General features: G+C 44.6%; 1 protein-coding gene and 1 long non-coding RNA gene across 2 annotated transcripts in view; both read left to right on the plus strand.

Moving 5' to 3' along the window:
- The first annotated feature begins 4615 nt into the window (after window positions 1-4615).
- LOC135564308 (uncharacterized) lies at window positions 4616-13271 on the plus strand. Its single transcript, XR_010460898.1, has 4 exons — window positions 4616-4702; window positions 5070-5241; window positions 12353-12529; window positions 13072-13271. It is a non-coding gene; the product is annotated as an uncharacterized LOC135564308 (long non-coding RNA).
- A 13-nt stretch (window positions 13272-13284) lies between these two features.
- Window positions 13285-15433, plus strand: part of LOC115108012 (sphingosine-1-phosphate transporter MFSD2B-like) — a 31472-nt gene continuing 29323 nt past the window's right edge. Inside the window, exon 1 of the mRNA XM_029631865.2 lies at window positions 13285-13382. Within this exon, the coding sequence (XP_029487725.1) occupies window positions 13296-13382 (87 nt within the window). The 5' untranslated portion in view covers window positions 13285-13295. The remainder of the gene's footprint in view (window positions 13383-15433) is intronic.

Raw genomic sequence — 15433 nt, forward strand, 5'->3', positions numbered from 1 at the left:
GGCATGCTAATGCTTTCCACCTGACTACCCCTACCCCGGTCAACAGCACTGCACCCCCTACAACAACTCACCCAAGCCTTCCCCATTTCTCCTTCTCCCAAATCCAGTCAGCTGATGTTCTGAAAGAGCATGTTCTGAAAAATTAGCCGGGCTAGACAATCCCTTTCTTTCTAAAATGATCTGCCTAAATTGTTGCCACCCCTATTGCTAGCCTGTTCAACCTCTCTTTCATGTTGTCTGAGATTCCCAAAGATTGGAAAGCAGCTGCGGTCATCCCCCTCTTCAAAGGGGGGGACACTTTTGACCCAAACTGCTACCAATCTATATCTATCCTACCCTGCCTTTTTAATCCCACCATACCTTCTCCGCTATGCAATCTGGTTTCAGAACTGGTCATGGGTGCACCTCAGCCACGCTCAAGGTCCTAAATGATATCTTAACCGCCATCGATAAGAAACAATACTGTGCAGCCGTATTCATTGACCTGGCCAAGGCTTTCGACTCTGTCTATCACCACATCCTCATCGGCAGACTCGACAGCCTTGGTTTCTCAAATGATAGCCTCGTCTGGTTCACCAACTACTTCTCTGATAGAGTTCAGTGTGTCAAATCGGAGGGCCTGTTGTCCGGGCCTCTGGCAGTTTCTATAGGGGTACCACAGGGTTCAATTCTTGGACCGACTATCTTCTCTGTATACATCAATGATGTCACTCTTGCTGCTAGTGAGTCTCTGATCCACCTTTACGCAGACGACACCATTCTGTATACTTCTGGCCCTTCATTGAACACTGTGTTAACAACCCTCCAGGCGAGCTTCAATGCCATACAACTCTCCTTCCGTGGCCTCCAATTGCTCTTAAATATAAGTAAAACTAAATGCATGCTCTTCAACCGATTGCTGCGTGCACCTGCCCGCCTGTACAACATCACTACATCACTACTCTGGACGGCTCTGACTTGTGGACAACTATAAATACCTAGGTGTCTGGTTAGACTGTAAACTCTCTTTCCAGACTCACATCAAACATATCCAATCAAAGTTAAATCTAGAATTGGCTTCCTATTTCGCAACAAAGCATCCTTCACTCATGCTACCAAACATACCCTTGTAAAACTGACCATCTTACCAATCCTCGACTTCGGCGATGTCATTTACAAAATAGCCTCCAATACCCTACTCAATAAATTGGATGCAGTCTATCACAGTGCCATCCGTTTTGTCATCAAAATCCCATATACTACCCACCACTGCGACCTGTATGCTCTCGTTGGCTGGCCCTCGCTTCATACTCGTCGCCAAACCCACTGGCTCCATGTCATCTACAAGACCCTGCTAGGTAAAGTCCCCCCTTATTTCAGCTCGCTGGTCACCATAGCAGCACCCACCTGTAGCACGAGCTCCAGCAAGTATATCTCTCTGGTCACACCCAAAACCAATTCTTCCTTTGGCCACCTCTCCTTCCAGTTCTCTGCTGCCAATGACTGGAACGAACTTCAAAAATCTCTGAAACTGGAAACACTTATCTCCCTCACTAGCTTTAAGCACCAACTGTCAGAGCATCTTACAGATTACTGCACCTGTACATAGCCCACCTATAATTTAGCCCAAACAACTACCTCTTTCCCAACTGTATTTAATTAATTAATTAATTTTGCTCCTTTGCACCCCCATTATTTTTATTTCTACTTTGCACATTCTTCCATTGCAAATCTACCATTCCAGTGTTTTATTGTGCTATATTGTATTTACTTTGCCACCATGGCCTTTTTTGCCTTTACCTCCCTTCTCACCTCATTTGCTCACATTGTATATAGACTTGTTTATACTGTATTATTGACTGTATGTTTGTTTTACTCCATGTGTAACTCTGTGTCGTTGTATCTGTCGAACTGCTTTGCTTTATCTTGGCCAGGTCGCAATTGTAAATGAGAACTTGTTCTCAACTTGCCTACCTGGTTAAATAAAGGTGAAATAAAAATTTAAAAAATAAAAATTATACGTTTCGGCGTTCCTCAAGTTTCCGTTTTAGGACCACTATTGTTTCCACTATATATTCTACCTCTTGGTGATGTCATTCGGAAACACAATGATAAAGCAATAAATAAACTTCTGTTAGTGCTAAACACTGATAGAATCCTGACTAGAACCAACATTTTTTATCATGTTACTCCAGTGCTAGCCTGTTAAGGCTGGGGCTGATTTCAAGGTTTTACTATTAACCTACAAAGCATTACATGGTCTTGCTCCTACGTATCTCTCCGATTTGATCCTGCCGTACATACCTATAGGTGACAATACAATAATTATGGAATGATCTGCCTATCCATGTGAGAGACGCAGACTCGGTCTCAAAATGTAGGTCCTATGATTGAGAGTAGTCTGGCTCAGGGGTGCAAAGGTGAACGGCAAGGCACTGAAGCTGCGAATTGTCCTTGCTGTCTCTGCCTGGCCGGCTCCCCTCTCTCCACTGGGATTCTCTGCCTCTGAGCCTATTACGGGGGCTGAGTAACTGGCTTACTGGTGCTCTTCCATGCTGTCTCTAGGCGGGGTGCGTCACTTGAGTGGGTTGAGTCACGGACGTGATCTTCTTGTCCGGTTTTTCAAAGTCTGGGGTTATGCCTCATTAGAATATCAATAATTAAACATTATTTAATGAATTTGCCCTCAGCGAATGGCTTGCTATGTCTAGCAATTTTGTGGGACAGTAACTAGCTAGCTCTCGCAATTCCGTCGTTTGCTGAATGCAGTTTTGTGAAAAGTCTGCAAGCTGCTCTTGCAACTGAGAAAGCAACTCTTTCGATGCACTTGCCCTCTGCTCAGAAGACATAATCCTATATTTCTCTACATGCTTCGTCTGGAAGTGTAGGGACAAGTTGTAGTCTTTCAAGACAGTGATGTTCTCTTTACACAATAAACAAAAGGCTTTGCCTGATACTTCAATAAATAAATATTTCAATGTCCACTCTTGCTGGAACACCCTACATTAATTGTCTACTTTCTGTTTCTTTTTAAATCTTTGAAAAACAATTTTTTGTGTGTGTGTCAGCCTGTCAGTCACAGTGACCTCATGTAGTTATATTTTCGTGCCTTCAAAATAAATGTCCCACAAACAGTGGGAGTTAAATCATTACACAAATGCGAGTATTCATTCAAGCTTTTACTTTGAATAACAAATACGTTTTTCAAAACTTTACTATCGCCAAATTCTTTGTGATTTGAGCATGATTCCTCTGGCCATACTGAATCAGGTCACGGGCCGGATATGGCTCCTGGGCCAGCCTTTGCCCAGGCCTGCTCTAGATCTAGCTCTCAGGTGTAAATGATCTAGGCACGTACGTAATTTATTTGGCCCAGTACCAGGTTACCTTCAGAATGGCGAACACTCAATCTCATCTTTCTAAAGATGGGTCACAGGCCTATTAGTGTGTAGCCCAAACTATTTGGAAGCTACAGACAGAAGTTGGCACATCGGTAGTACCAACTTCAGACAAGTCCTGTGATGCTTGTGGAGCCCAAACCGTTTGGACACTAGAGGTTTTTACGAGAAGACCGATTTTTGGGATGTCTCCTGGTCTGACAAAAAAAAACTGTATCTCTGCCACGTTCCACTGCAGTCTTAGAAAAGATGAGGTGGATTGAGATGCAGCCCAGGAAAAAAAGTAGTTTAAAAATGGGGATTTTGATGGAGATTTGTTTATTATTTATTACTGCAGCCCTCATCCTCCACATACAACACCCCCAAAGCACACACAACCCTGTGTCGCTCGTCTTTTCAGTTCGCTGCAGCCAGCGACTGGAACGAAGCTGCAACAAACACTCAAACTGGACAGTTTTATCTCCATCTCTTCATTCAAAGACTCAATGGACACTGGCAGTTGTGTCTGCTTCATGTGATGCATTGTTGCCTCTACCTTCTTGTCCTTTGTGCTGTTGTCTGTGCCCAATAATATTTGTACCATGTTTTGTGCTGCTGTCATGTTGCTACCTTGCTGTGTTGCTGACATGCTATGTTATTGTCTTAGGTCTGTCTCTATGTAGTGTTTTTGTAATGAATACTCAGGGAGAAAAAGGTGTAGATTCACGGCAGGTGTTTATTTCACCTAGGACTGAAGGCTATAACTGGTTGACACAAACGAGCTAGGAAAAGGCTTAGTAGAGTCAAAACAAACAATACTTCAAAGGCACAAACAGAATGAACTGAACTAAATAAGGAGCTGATGAGACCAGGTGTGTAACTAACACTGGTGAAATCAATGAAATACAGGGCTACGTTCAAGAACACAAAGAAACAGGGCTACGTTCAAGAACACAACGAAACAGAACACAAGGTTGACTAAGAAAATAAATACAGAACCTTACAGTTGTGGTATCTCTCTTGTCGTGATGTGTGTTTTGTCTTATATATATATATATATTAATCCCAGCCCCCGTCCCCGCAGAAGGCCTTTAGCTAGGCCGTCATTGTAAATAAGAATTTGTTCTAAACTGACTTGCCTAGTTAAACAAAGGTTAAATTTAAAAAAATACATTACGCTAATTGGATTTCCAAGGGGCGCGGATATTGCTGTAGAGGGTTTCAATGCCATGATATTCGATATTTAAAGCCACACGGAGGGAACACGAGACATAAGAGAGAGCAGGACACAAGGAGAGTCGATGTGAAAGCTACTGCACAGCTGGACAACCCATAGAACTAGACAGGTATTTTCTTTAGGCTACCATTGGTCTGCCAGGCAGACTGTCAGCGGGGTCCTGTAGTAAAAGGGGACACATTTCCCATCCGCAACATATTTAATAGCACTACGATTGCCTGGAATTACCTAACTTTAAGTCCCATTTTATATTTTCCAAACTGTCTTTTTACCTGATCCGCTACAGAAATGTGATTTGCACATTCCTCTTTACGCATTATTTAGCATTATCTGAAACATATACGGAGTAATGCGTTTATATGCATGATTTCCCGATGGTGATATATTTGCAGGCAGTCATTTTACTGGCAAGGGCGGACTGAATGTTTGGAATGTGTGAGGACATCTTAAGGGTTTGGCTGGGTTCTCCCTTTCAGATATCTGTGCCCCGGTTGCTGGCAGCGTGTCTGAGAGAATGCAGTGTAGTTGACTGCTCAGCGGTTTGACGCCTTGTTGTGAAAGAAGGGATGCTGCGAAGAGGAGAGAAGAGAACAGACAGGTCTTCTGTGGGACAGGAGGTGCGCTGAATGTATCGTTGAACAAAGACTCGTGAGTGAGATTAACCCTTGAACAATATAAAAAGCATTGGATATATTAGATCACATTTTTAAAACGGGTTGGTATGGGATTGTTCTAACTATGCACCTGACATTTGCCTATTTGGTGACAATCATACTAGTTTATAATTAAACGTGCCCAGATTTATGCCTATAACCTGTATAAAGTGTGTGTCTATGTATCACAGTCTCTGGTGTGTTTGTGCCCGTCCCTCATGAATCAGATTAGAATGCAATTTAAACACGTAGGCCTGTCGATCATAGCATAACGTTAAAACATTCAACCGGGCTGCATATAATGCATTCCTCTAGCCTAACACCATCTGCTTCTGACCTGCATGGGAAACCAATCCAGCCAACTTTCACTTAACTTTCATTCGGATTTGGTGAGGTGCCAGCATCACATAGCATGGAGGCAAAGAGGAAGAAGATTTAATACATTAACATTCACTGTGGGGAAAAGTAACTTATTATGATAGCTGGAAAGTTATGCCAACAAATGTCACCAGACAGCAATGTAAGTGACACATGTGCAATGGATCATTAATCACATAGATTCTGTCATTGAGATAGCAGAATGAAAAAGTGTGTGTCTGTTTGAGAGGCTGCGCTGCTCTCTTATCAGGGAGAGAGGTAGAGAGAAGTCTGATACCATCGTTTTTTCTCAGATCTCATAATTGTGACCACTGCAGGCTGATTTTTGCTCAAATCTGTAGATTGAAATTAGAACTTGTTTTAAACATACTGTAGGCTGAAGTTACACTGCCTTTAAGGTCAAATAATGTTTATTGATCATCTTCAGAGCATAATTTATCAAGGTGGCTGATAATTAAAATATGTCCAAACAACCTCTGCTTCATTACATAAGCCTACCCACAGTACCTGTAAAATGTTTGGACACACCTGCTCGTTCCAGGGTTTTTCTTTATTTTACTATTTTCTGCATTGTAAAATAAGTGATGATATCAAAACTATGAAATAACACATGGAATCATGTAGTAACTAAAAAGGGTGTTTGTAACGATTTTGGAAATGAGCAGACCAAGGCGCAGAGTGAATTGAGTTCCACATCTTTAATTACAAAGTGAAACTAGAAACAAAACTTAAAGACCGTGACGACTCAAACACACTAACACAAACAATATTCCACAAATGCAGGTGGGGAAAGGCCTACCTAAATATGATCCCCAATTAGAGGCAACGATTACCAGCTGCCTCTAATTGGGAATCACACAAACCACCAGCCTACAAATCTATAAACCAGATAACCTCCCCAGTCACGCTCTGACCTAAACACCATAGAGAACTGAGGGCTCTCTATGGTCAGGGCTTGGCAGTGTTAAACAAATTAACATATATTTGAGATTCTTCAAACTAGTGACCCTTTGGCTTGATGACAGCTTTTCACACTCTTGGCATTTTCTCAAACAGCTTCATGAAGTAGTCACCTGGAATGCATTTAAATTAAAAGGTGTACCTTGTTGAAAGTTAATTTGTGGAATTTCTTTCCTTAATGCATTTGAGCCAATCAGTTGTGTTGTGACAATGTAGGGGTGGTATACAGAAGATAGCCCTATTTGGTAAAATACCAAGTCCATATTATGTCAAGAACAGCTAAAATAAGCAAAGAGAAATTACGGTCCATCACTACTTTAAGACATTAAGGTCAGTCAATGAGGAACAGTTCGAAAACTTTGAAAGTTTCTTCAAGTGCAGTCGCGAAAACCATCAATCGCTATGATGAAACTGCCTCTCATGAGGACCGCCACAGGAAAGGAAGACCCAGAATTACCTCTGCTGCAGAGGATAAGTTCATTAGAGTTACCAGCCTCAGAAATCTGCAATTAACTGCACCTCACATTGCAGCCCAAATAAACGCTTCACAGAGTTCAAGTAACAGACACATCTCAACATCAACTGTTCAGAGGAGGCTGCGTGAATCAGGCCTTCATGGTCGAATTGCTGCGAAGAAACCACTACTAAAGGACACCAATAAGAAGAAGAGACTTGCTTGGGCCAAGAAACACGTGCAATGGACATTAGACTGGTGGAAATCTGTCCATTAGTCTGATGAGTCCAAATTTGAGACTTTTGGTTCCAACCCGCTGTGTCTTTGTGAGACGCAGAGTAGGTGAACGGATGATATCCGCATGTGTGGTTCCCACCGTGAAGCATGGAGGAGGTGTGATGGTGTGGGAGTACTTTCCTGGTGACACTGTTGTGATTTATTTAGAATTCAAGGCACACTTAATTAACCAGCATGGCTACAACAGCATTCTACTGCGATACGCCATCCTATCTGGTTTGAGCTTAGTGCGACTATTGTTTATTTTTTTCAATAGGAAAATGACCCAAAACACAGCTCCAGGCTGTGTAAGGGCTACTTGACCAAGAAAGAAACTGATGGAGTGCTGCATCAGATGACCTGGCCTTCACAATCACCCGATTTCAACCCAATTGAGATGGTTTGGGATGAGTTGGACCACAGAGCGAAGGAAAAGCAGCCAACAAGTGCTCAGCATATTACATTTACATTTAAGTCATTTAGCAGATGCTCTTATCCAGAGCGACTTACAAATTGGTGCATTCACCTTATGACATCCAGTGGAACAGTAGTGCATCTAAATATTTTAAGGGGGGGGGTGAGAGGGATTACTTTATCCTATCCTAGGTATTCCTTAAAGAGGTGGGGATTTAGATGCACTAGAAGTGGCTGCTCCACTGGATGAAGGTGGTGATTGACTCCTAAATGACTTAAATGTAAATGTAAATGTTTCTGTCCTGATTGCCGCTGTCCTGGCGTCGTGAGGGAGTTTGTTCCACCATTGGGGGCCAGAGCAGCGAACAGTTTTGACTGGGCTGAGCGGGAACTGTACTTCCTCAGTGGTAGGGAGGCGAGCAGGCCAGAGGTGGATGAACGCAGTGCCCTTGTTTGGGTGTAGGGCCTGATCAGAGCCTGGAGGTACTGAGGTGCCGTTCCCCTCACAGCTCCGTAGGCAAGCACCATGGTCTTGTAGCGGATGCGAGCTTCAACTGGAAGCCAGTGGAGAGAGCGGAGGAGCGGGGTGACGTGAGAGAACTTGGGAAGGTTGAACACCAGACGGGCTGCGGCGTTCTGGATGAGTTGTAGGGGTTTAATGGCACAGGCAGGGAGCCCAGCCAACAGCGAGTTGCAGTAATCCAGACGGGAGATGACAAGTGCCTGGATTAGGACCTGCGCCGCTTCCTGTGTGAGGCAGGGTCGTACTCTGCGGATGTTGTAGAGCATGAACCTACAGGAACAGGCCACCACCTTGATGTTAGTTGAGACCGACAGGGTGTTGTCCAGGATCACGCCAAGGTTCTTAGCGCTCTGGGAGGAGGACACAATGGAGTTGTCAACCGTGATGGCGAGATCATGGAACGGGCAGTCCTTCCCGGGAGGAAGAGCAGCTCCGTCTTGCCGAGGTTCAGCTTGAGGTGGTGATCCGTCATCCACACTGATATGTCTGCCAGACATGCAGAGATGCGATTCGCCACCTGGTCATCAGAAGGGGGAAAGGAGAAGATTAATTGTGTGTCGTCTGCATAGCAATGATAGGAGAGACCATGTGAGGTTATGACAGAGCCAAGTGACTTGGTGTATAGCGAGAATAGGAGAGGGCCTAGAACAGAGCCCTGGGGGACACCAGTGGTGAGAGCACGTGGTGTGGAGACGGATTCTCGCCACGCCACCTGGTAGGAGCGATCTGTCAGGTAGGACGCAATCCAAGCGTGGGCGCGCCGGAGATGCCCAACTCGGAGAGGGTGGAGAGGAGGATCTGATGGTTCACAGTATCGAAGGCAGCCGATAGGTCTAGAAGGATGAGAGCAGAGAGAGAGTTAGCTTTAGCAGTGCGGAGCGCCTCCGTGATACAGAGAAGAGCAGTCTCAGTTGAATGACTAGTCTTGAAACCTGACTGATTTGGATCAAGAAGGTCATTCTGAGAGAGATAGCGGGAGAGCTGGCCAAGGACGGCACGTTCAAGAGTTTTGGAGAGAAAAGAAAGAAGGGTTACTGGTCTGTAGTTGTTGACATCGGAGGGATCGAGTGTAGGTTTTTTCAGAAGGGGTGCAACTCTCGCTCTCTTGAAGACGGAAGGGACGTAGCCAGCGGTCAGGGATGAGTTGATGAGCGAGGTGAGGTAAGGGAGAAGGTCTCCGGAAATGGTCTGGAGAAGAGAGGAGGGAATAGGGTCAAGCGGGCAGGTTGTTGGGCGGCCGGCCGTCACAAGACGCGAGATTTCATCTGGAGAGAGAGGGAGAAAGAGGTCAGAGCACAGGGTAGGGCAGTGTGAGCAGAACCAGCGGTGTCATTTGACTTAGCAAACGAGGATCGGATGTCGTCGACCTTCTTTTCAAAATGGTTGACGAAGTCATCTGCAGAGAGGGAGGAGGGGGGGGAGGATGATTCAGGAGGGAGGAGAAGGTGGCAAAGAGCTTCCTTGTAAAGTGGCTGTTCCACTGGATGTCTTAAGGTGAACGCACCAATTTGTAAGTCGCTCTGGATAAGAGCGTCTGCTAAATGACTTAAATGTAAATGTAGGGTTAGAGGCAGATGCTTGGAATTTAGAGTGGTAGAAAGTGGCTTTAGCAGCAGAGAGAGAAGAGGAAAATGTAGAGAGGAGGAAGTGAAAGGATGCCAGGTCCGCAGGGAGGCGAGTTTTCCTCCATTTCCGCTCGGCTGCCCGGAGCCCTGTTCTGTGAGCTCGCAATGAGTCGTCGAGCCACGGAGCGGGAGGGGAGGACCGAGCCGGCCTGGAGGATAGGGGACATAGAGAGTCAAAGGATGCAGAAAGGGAGGAGAGGAGGGTTGAGGAGGCAGAATCAGGAGATGGGTTGGAGAAGGTTTGAGCAGAGGGAAGAGATGATAGGATGGAAGAGGAGAGAGTAGCGGGGGAGAGAGAGCGAAGGTTGGGACGGCGCGATACCATCCGAGTAGGGGCAGTGTGGGAAGTGTTGGATGAGAGCGAGAGGGAAAAGGATACAAGGTAGTGGTCGGAGACTTGGAGGGGAGTTGCAATGAGGTTAGTGGAAGAACAGCATCTAGTAAAGATGAGGTCGAGCGTATTTCCTGCCTTGTGAGTAGGGGGAAGGTGAGAGGGTGAGGTCAAAAGAGGAGAGGAGTGGAAAGAAGGAGGCAGAGAGGAATGAGTCAAAGGTAGACGTGGGGAGGTTAAAGTCGCCCAGAACTGTGACAGGTGAGCCGTCCTCAGGAAAGGAGCTTATCAAGGCATCAAGCTCATTGATGAACTCTCCGAGGGAACCTGGAGGGCGATAAATGATAAGGATGTTAAGCTTGAAAGGGCTGGTAACTGTGACAGCATGGAATTCAAAGGAGGCGATAGACAGATGGGTAAGGGGAGAAAGAGAGAATGACCACTTGGGAGAGATGAGGATCCCGGTGCCACCACCCCGCTGACCAGAAGCTCTCGGGGTGTGCGAGAACACGTGGGCAGACGAAGAGAGAGCAGTAGGAGTAGCAGTGTTGTCTGTGGTGATCCATGTTTCCGTCAGTGCCAAAAAGTCGAGGGACTGGAGGAGGCATAGGCTGAGATGAACTCTGCCTTGTTGGCCGTGAGATCGGCAGTTCCAGAGGCTACCGGAGACCTGGAACTCCACGTGGGTCGTGTGCGCTGGGACCACCAGATTAGGGTGGCCGCGGCCACGCGGTGTGGAGCGTTTGTATGGTCTGTGCAGAGAGGAGAGAACAGGGATAGACAGACACATAGTTGACAGGCTACACAAGAGGCTAAGCTAATGCAAAGGAGATTGGAATGACAAGTGGACTACACGTCTCGAGTGTTCAGAAAGTTAAGCTTACGTAGCAAGAATCTTATTGACTAAAATGATTAAAATGATACAGTACTGCTGAAGTAGGCTAGCTGGCAGTGGCTGCATTGTTGACTATGTAGGCTAGCTGGCAGTGGCTGTGTTGTTGACACTACACTAATCAAGTCGTTCCGTTGAGTGTAATAGTTTCTACTGTGCTGCTATTCGGGGCTAGCTGGCTAGCTAGCAGTGTTGATTACGTTGCGTTAAAAGAACGACAATAGCTGGCTAGCTAACCTAGGAAATCGCTCTAGACTACACAATTATCTTTGATACAAAGACGGCTATGTAGCTAGCTATGTAGCTAGCTACGATCAAACAAATCAAGCCGTTGTACTGTAATGAAATGAAATGAAAATGTGATACTACCTGTGGAGCGAAGCGAAATGCGACCGGGTTGTTGAGTGCGGAAGTTCTGTTCGGTAGACGTTGGCTAGCTGTTGGCTAGCTAGCAGTGTCTCCTACGTTAAGAACGACAAATAGCTGGCTAGCTAACCTCGGTAAATTAAGATAATCACTCTAAAACTACACACTCTAAACTACACAATTATCTTGGATACGAAGACAGCAAAGACAACTATGTAGCTAGCTAACACTACACTAATCAAGTCGTTCAGTTGAGTGTAATAGTTGTGCTGCTAATCGGTAGACGGTGGACGTTAGCTAGCTGGCTAGCTGCTGGGCAGATAGCAGTGTAGACTACGTTAGGACGACGAAATACGATAATTACGCAATTATCTTTGATACAAAGACGGCTATGTAGCTAGCTAAGAAGAAATTGCTAAGATTAGACAAATCAAACCGTTGTACTATAATGAAATGTAATGAAATGTAATACTACCTGCGGACCGAGTGCGGATGCGACCGCTCGCTCCAACCCGGTCCAATATGTGGGGAACTCCTTCAAGACTTTTGGAAACGCATTCCAGGTGACTACCTGATGAAGCTGGTTGAGAGAATGCCAAGAGTGTGGAAAGCTGCCATCAAGGCAAAGGGTGGCTTCTTTGAAGAATCTAAAATAGAAAGTATATTTTGATTTGTTTAACACTTTATTGGTTACTACATGATTCCATATGTGTTATTTCATAGTTTTGATGTCTTCATTATTATTCTACAATGTAGAAAATAATGAGAATAAAGAAAAACTGTTGAATGAGTAAATGGTACTGTATGTTATTATAACCCTGTAATGACTATAATGTCAATGTTATTATCACCTTCTGTGATTGTGCTACCACTGTTGACCACTGGAGGCGCATGTCCCGCTGTGAGACTCGGTGAATGAAGTGGAACAGCACTGTCTGTCAAACACCGCAGTCTCCTTCTGCTCTACTGCTGGAATCTGCCTGCGTGTGACTCTCTTCCTGTATCTCTCTGAGCCTGCGATCCACTGAGTGCCTCTACTATTCTCTTGTCTCAGCATCACTCAGGTAAAGCCAATACAGACCTCTCTTTCTATTATTGTGTTCTTGCTTATTGTTTACCTGGGACGTGATTGAGATAATGACAGAGATTTGAGGTTGTAAGGGATGTGTTCACTTATGGCAAAACTGCTATGATATAGTAAAATAAATGATTGTTTGTTATATGTGTTAGGTAGATTCGGTAGATTCTGTTTGTGGCAGCACCATTTCACCACGTCAAATTCCTGGTACATGCAAATGTATTTGGCGAATAAAGGTGATTCTGATTCTGAGATAGCCTCGCTCATAAACAAAAATACAGAATATTTGCAAGCATATTTCCATGTGTTTTGCCTACCAATATAGGGTGTCACACTTTCTTCATCCTATCTTAATAATGATACATGAAGACATGGCATCTCTTAATTAGATGTATTAATGTGATGCAGTGTTGCTGGCTGACATAAATACATGTGAAATAGAGATCAGGGTGAAACATAGGGGATGGTTATGTGTGTGTTTACAGTATGTGTGGGTTCTGCCTAACTGCCCTTCCCTCTCTGGCTCAGTTCCAGCCCCTGAGCACTGAACACAGGGCAGCATGTGAGTGGCAGCAGAATTGAGCAGCCTCACGTCCTCCCGAACACACACAGGAACACCAGCTCATCCCCGGCCGTCACTTAGAGTCACACACACACATACTTACACTCAGACACACACACTTTCAGACTCAGAGACACACACATTCACTCACATTCATATACAAACGCTCAGGCACGCTCAGGAGCCAGCCATGGCGAAGGGAAAGAGGGTACCCCATACCCCAGCAGGAACACTCTTCAAGCCCCCAGAGCCAGCTTTCAACAAGCCCCCCCACCAGGTAAGGAAACACTGCTTTTATTTAGTGAATCAGTTGGCTAGTTTACCCCTGGACTGACATCTCAGGGGACGTTCATGATCCTTTGGTTTGGCTTTCTGGCGTGCTGTTATACAATGCCTGGATATTTGAGAGATTGAGGGCAGGGAGTTAGTTAATTACATTGAACATCAGTTGGATTGTGATAATACTACTTACAGCTTAGGACCAGACACAGAGGACGTTTCTCTCTCTGTTGGATGGATGATATTGGTGTAAGTTCACCCTGAGTGCTTTTTGGGTACCAGTAAGACTGCCTGAATGTCAGAAAGAGACATTCCTGTGAAAGAATGCAGTGTGTGTGTGTGTGCCAGTGAAAATATGTGAAGCCGTGTACTCGTGTGAGTAAATGGAATGCTTACTTATTGATGGTATTCCAGCACACATGCCCAGGGGCAGAAGGCAATGACAGACGAGGAGCCAAACCTTTATTTTACTATACCACCAGTTCATTATAATACAGATGTAGCCTATTGTGTTTCATTATACCTCCAGTGCATTGATACAGACAAAAATAAGTACTCTACATCGTCTTCTATGTTTAGATTCACACTGGCTTATTCACTGCTGGAAATTCAATATTGTCTGGCTGCACTTATTGCTCAGCAATGTGTTTAATGCTGTCCTAATTCAGTGAATAGCCATTGAAGAAAAGTGATGTAATATTCACATCGTTTTTCTGAAAGAATGGATGCAGCGTGACCTTGAGCTGTGTGTGTGTGTGTTCATGTGAGTGTGGAGGAGCTGTGTGTGTACAGCATGGCCCTTATGAATGATATGTGTGTGACCTGGGTGAATTATACATGCTAAAGCAGCTAAAGCAGAGGCTGAAACAGAGGAGACTAAAGCCCCTAATGCAGGGTTCCCCAAATGGCGGCCTACAGGTGTTTTTTTGCTGTTGGACATTAAAGACTGTACAAACACCAGCAAATGAGCTCCAAGTGATTAAAAGTTTGGAAATCTGTTCCAAAGTATTCCCACACATAATAGAGAGATGTATAATCGTAAACAAATGTAAGCAAGGTTTGAAATTATTATGTTTTAGTCAAATATTATATCTGTTTGGGCTTCTTGCGGTCAATTTGCAGTTAAACAAATTATTTGTAATTATTTCTAGTTGATGATCCCTGCCCTAACGAGTCACCTGTCACAGTGAGTCCCTCAGCTTCAGCCAGGCCCTCTGGTGGTCAATCACCAGAACACAGCTGACAGCTCCAGACAGGAGAGGAGAGGGACTTGTTTGACTTCTCTATTACTGTGTTTAAGTGCTTTCAGAATAAGTATGTTACATGTTGTAATCCTTGTGAGTTAAATTCTGTATGCCAAGTCTGTGTCCAATCCCTTGGCATCACAGAGGCCAGAACTTCACACTCTGGTTCCATCCTAACACTTTCACACACACACACACACACACACACACACAAACCATAAAATCTGCCTTTTAAGTCCAATGTCAAATTGTATGAGGAAATTCTACTGCCTGTAAACCTTTATGTAAAGCTCTAAACCAGCTTTATTTCTTTATACAACCAGCTTTATCTATCACACGCATACAGTACACACACTCAATCTGTGAATGCTGACAGAAGTGGGAAAAGCAATCAAACATATTCACTATTCCCTACTCATCCTCTGTGTGCGTCACAGTCAGCTAATAACTAAGATCCTCTTTAAAAACATAAAGGCACGTAGCCAGAGTCGCTTTTTCCCCCACTTCATCATCATTAACAAAGTCATTTACTTTGGGAATTTGCCCCATTTTCCCAGAGCCACAGTATGCTGATGGTCTGTTCTCTCTGAGGTGCTTTTGTGTGTGTGTGTGTGTGTGTGTTTATGCAGTTATAGGAAGCTAGATAACGTGTGTTCAGACAGCGGAGGGATATCCTGTTTACATCTTCAGTCATAAGACCTCAGTAAATAAGACTGTAGTCAGACTCTCTCTGTGTCTGTGTGTAGAGCTAGGCAAGCACCACTAATGAATGCTATCAGGCCCTGACTATCTGGTATGAAGTTAA

Source organism: Oncorhynchus nerka, linkage group LG24, assembly GCF_034236695.1.
Source record: "Oncorhynchus nerka isolate Pitt River linkage group LG24, Oner_Uvic_2.0, whole genome shotgun sequence".
Classification (NCBI taxonomy): Eukaryota; Metazoa; Chordata; class Actinopteri; order Salmoniformes; family Salmonidae; genus Oncorhynchus; species Oncorhynchus nerka.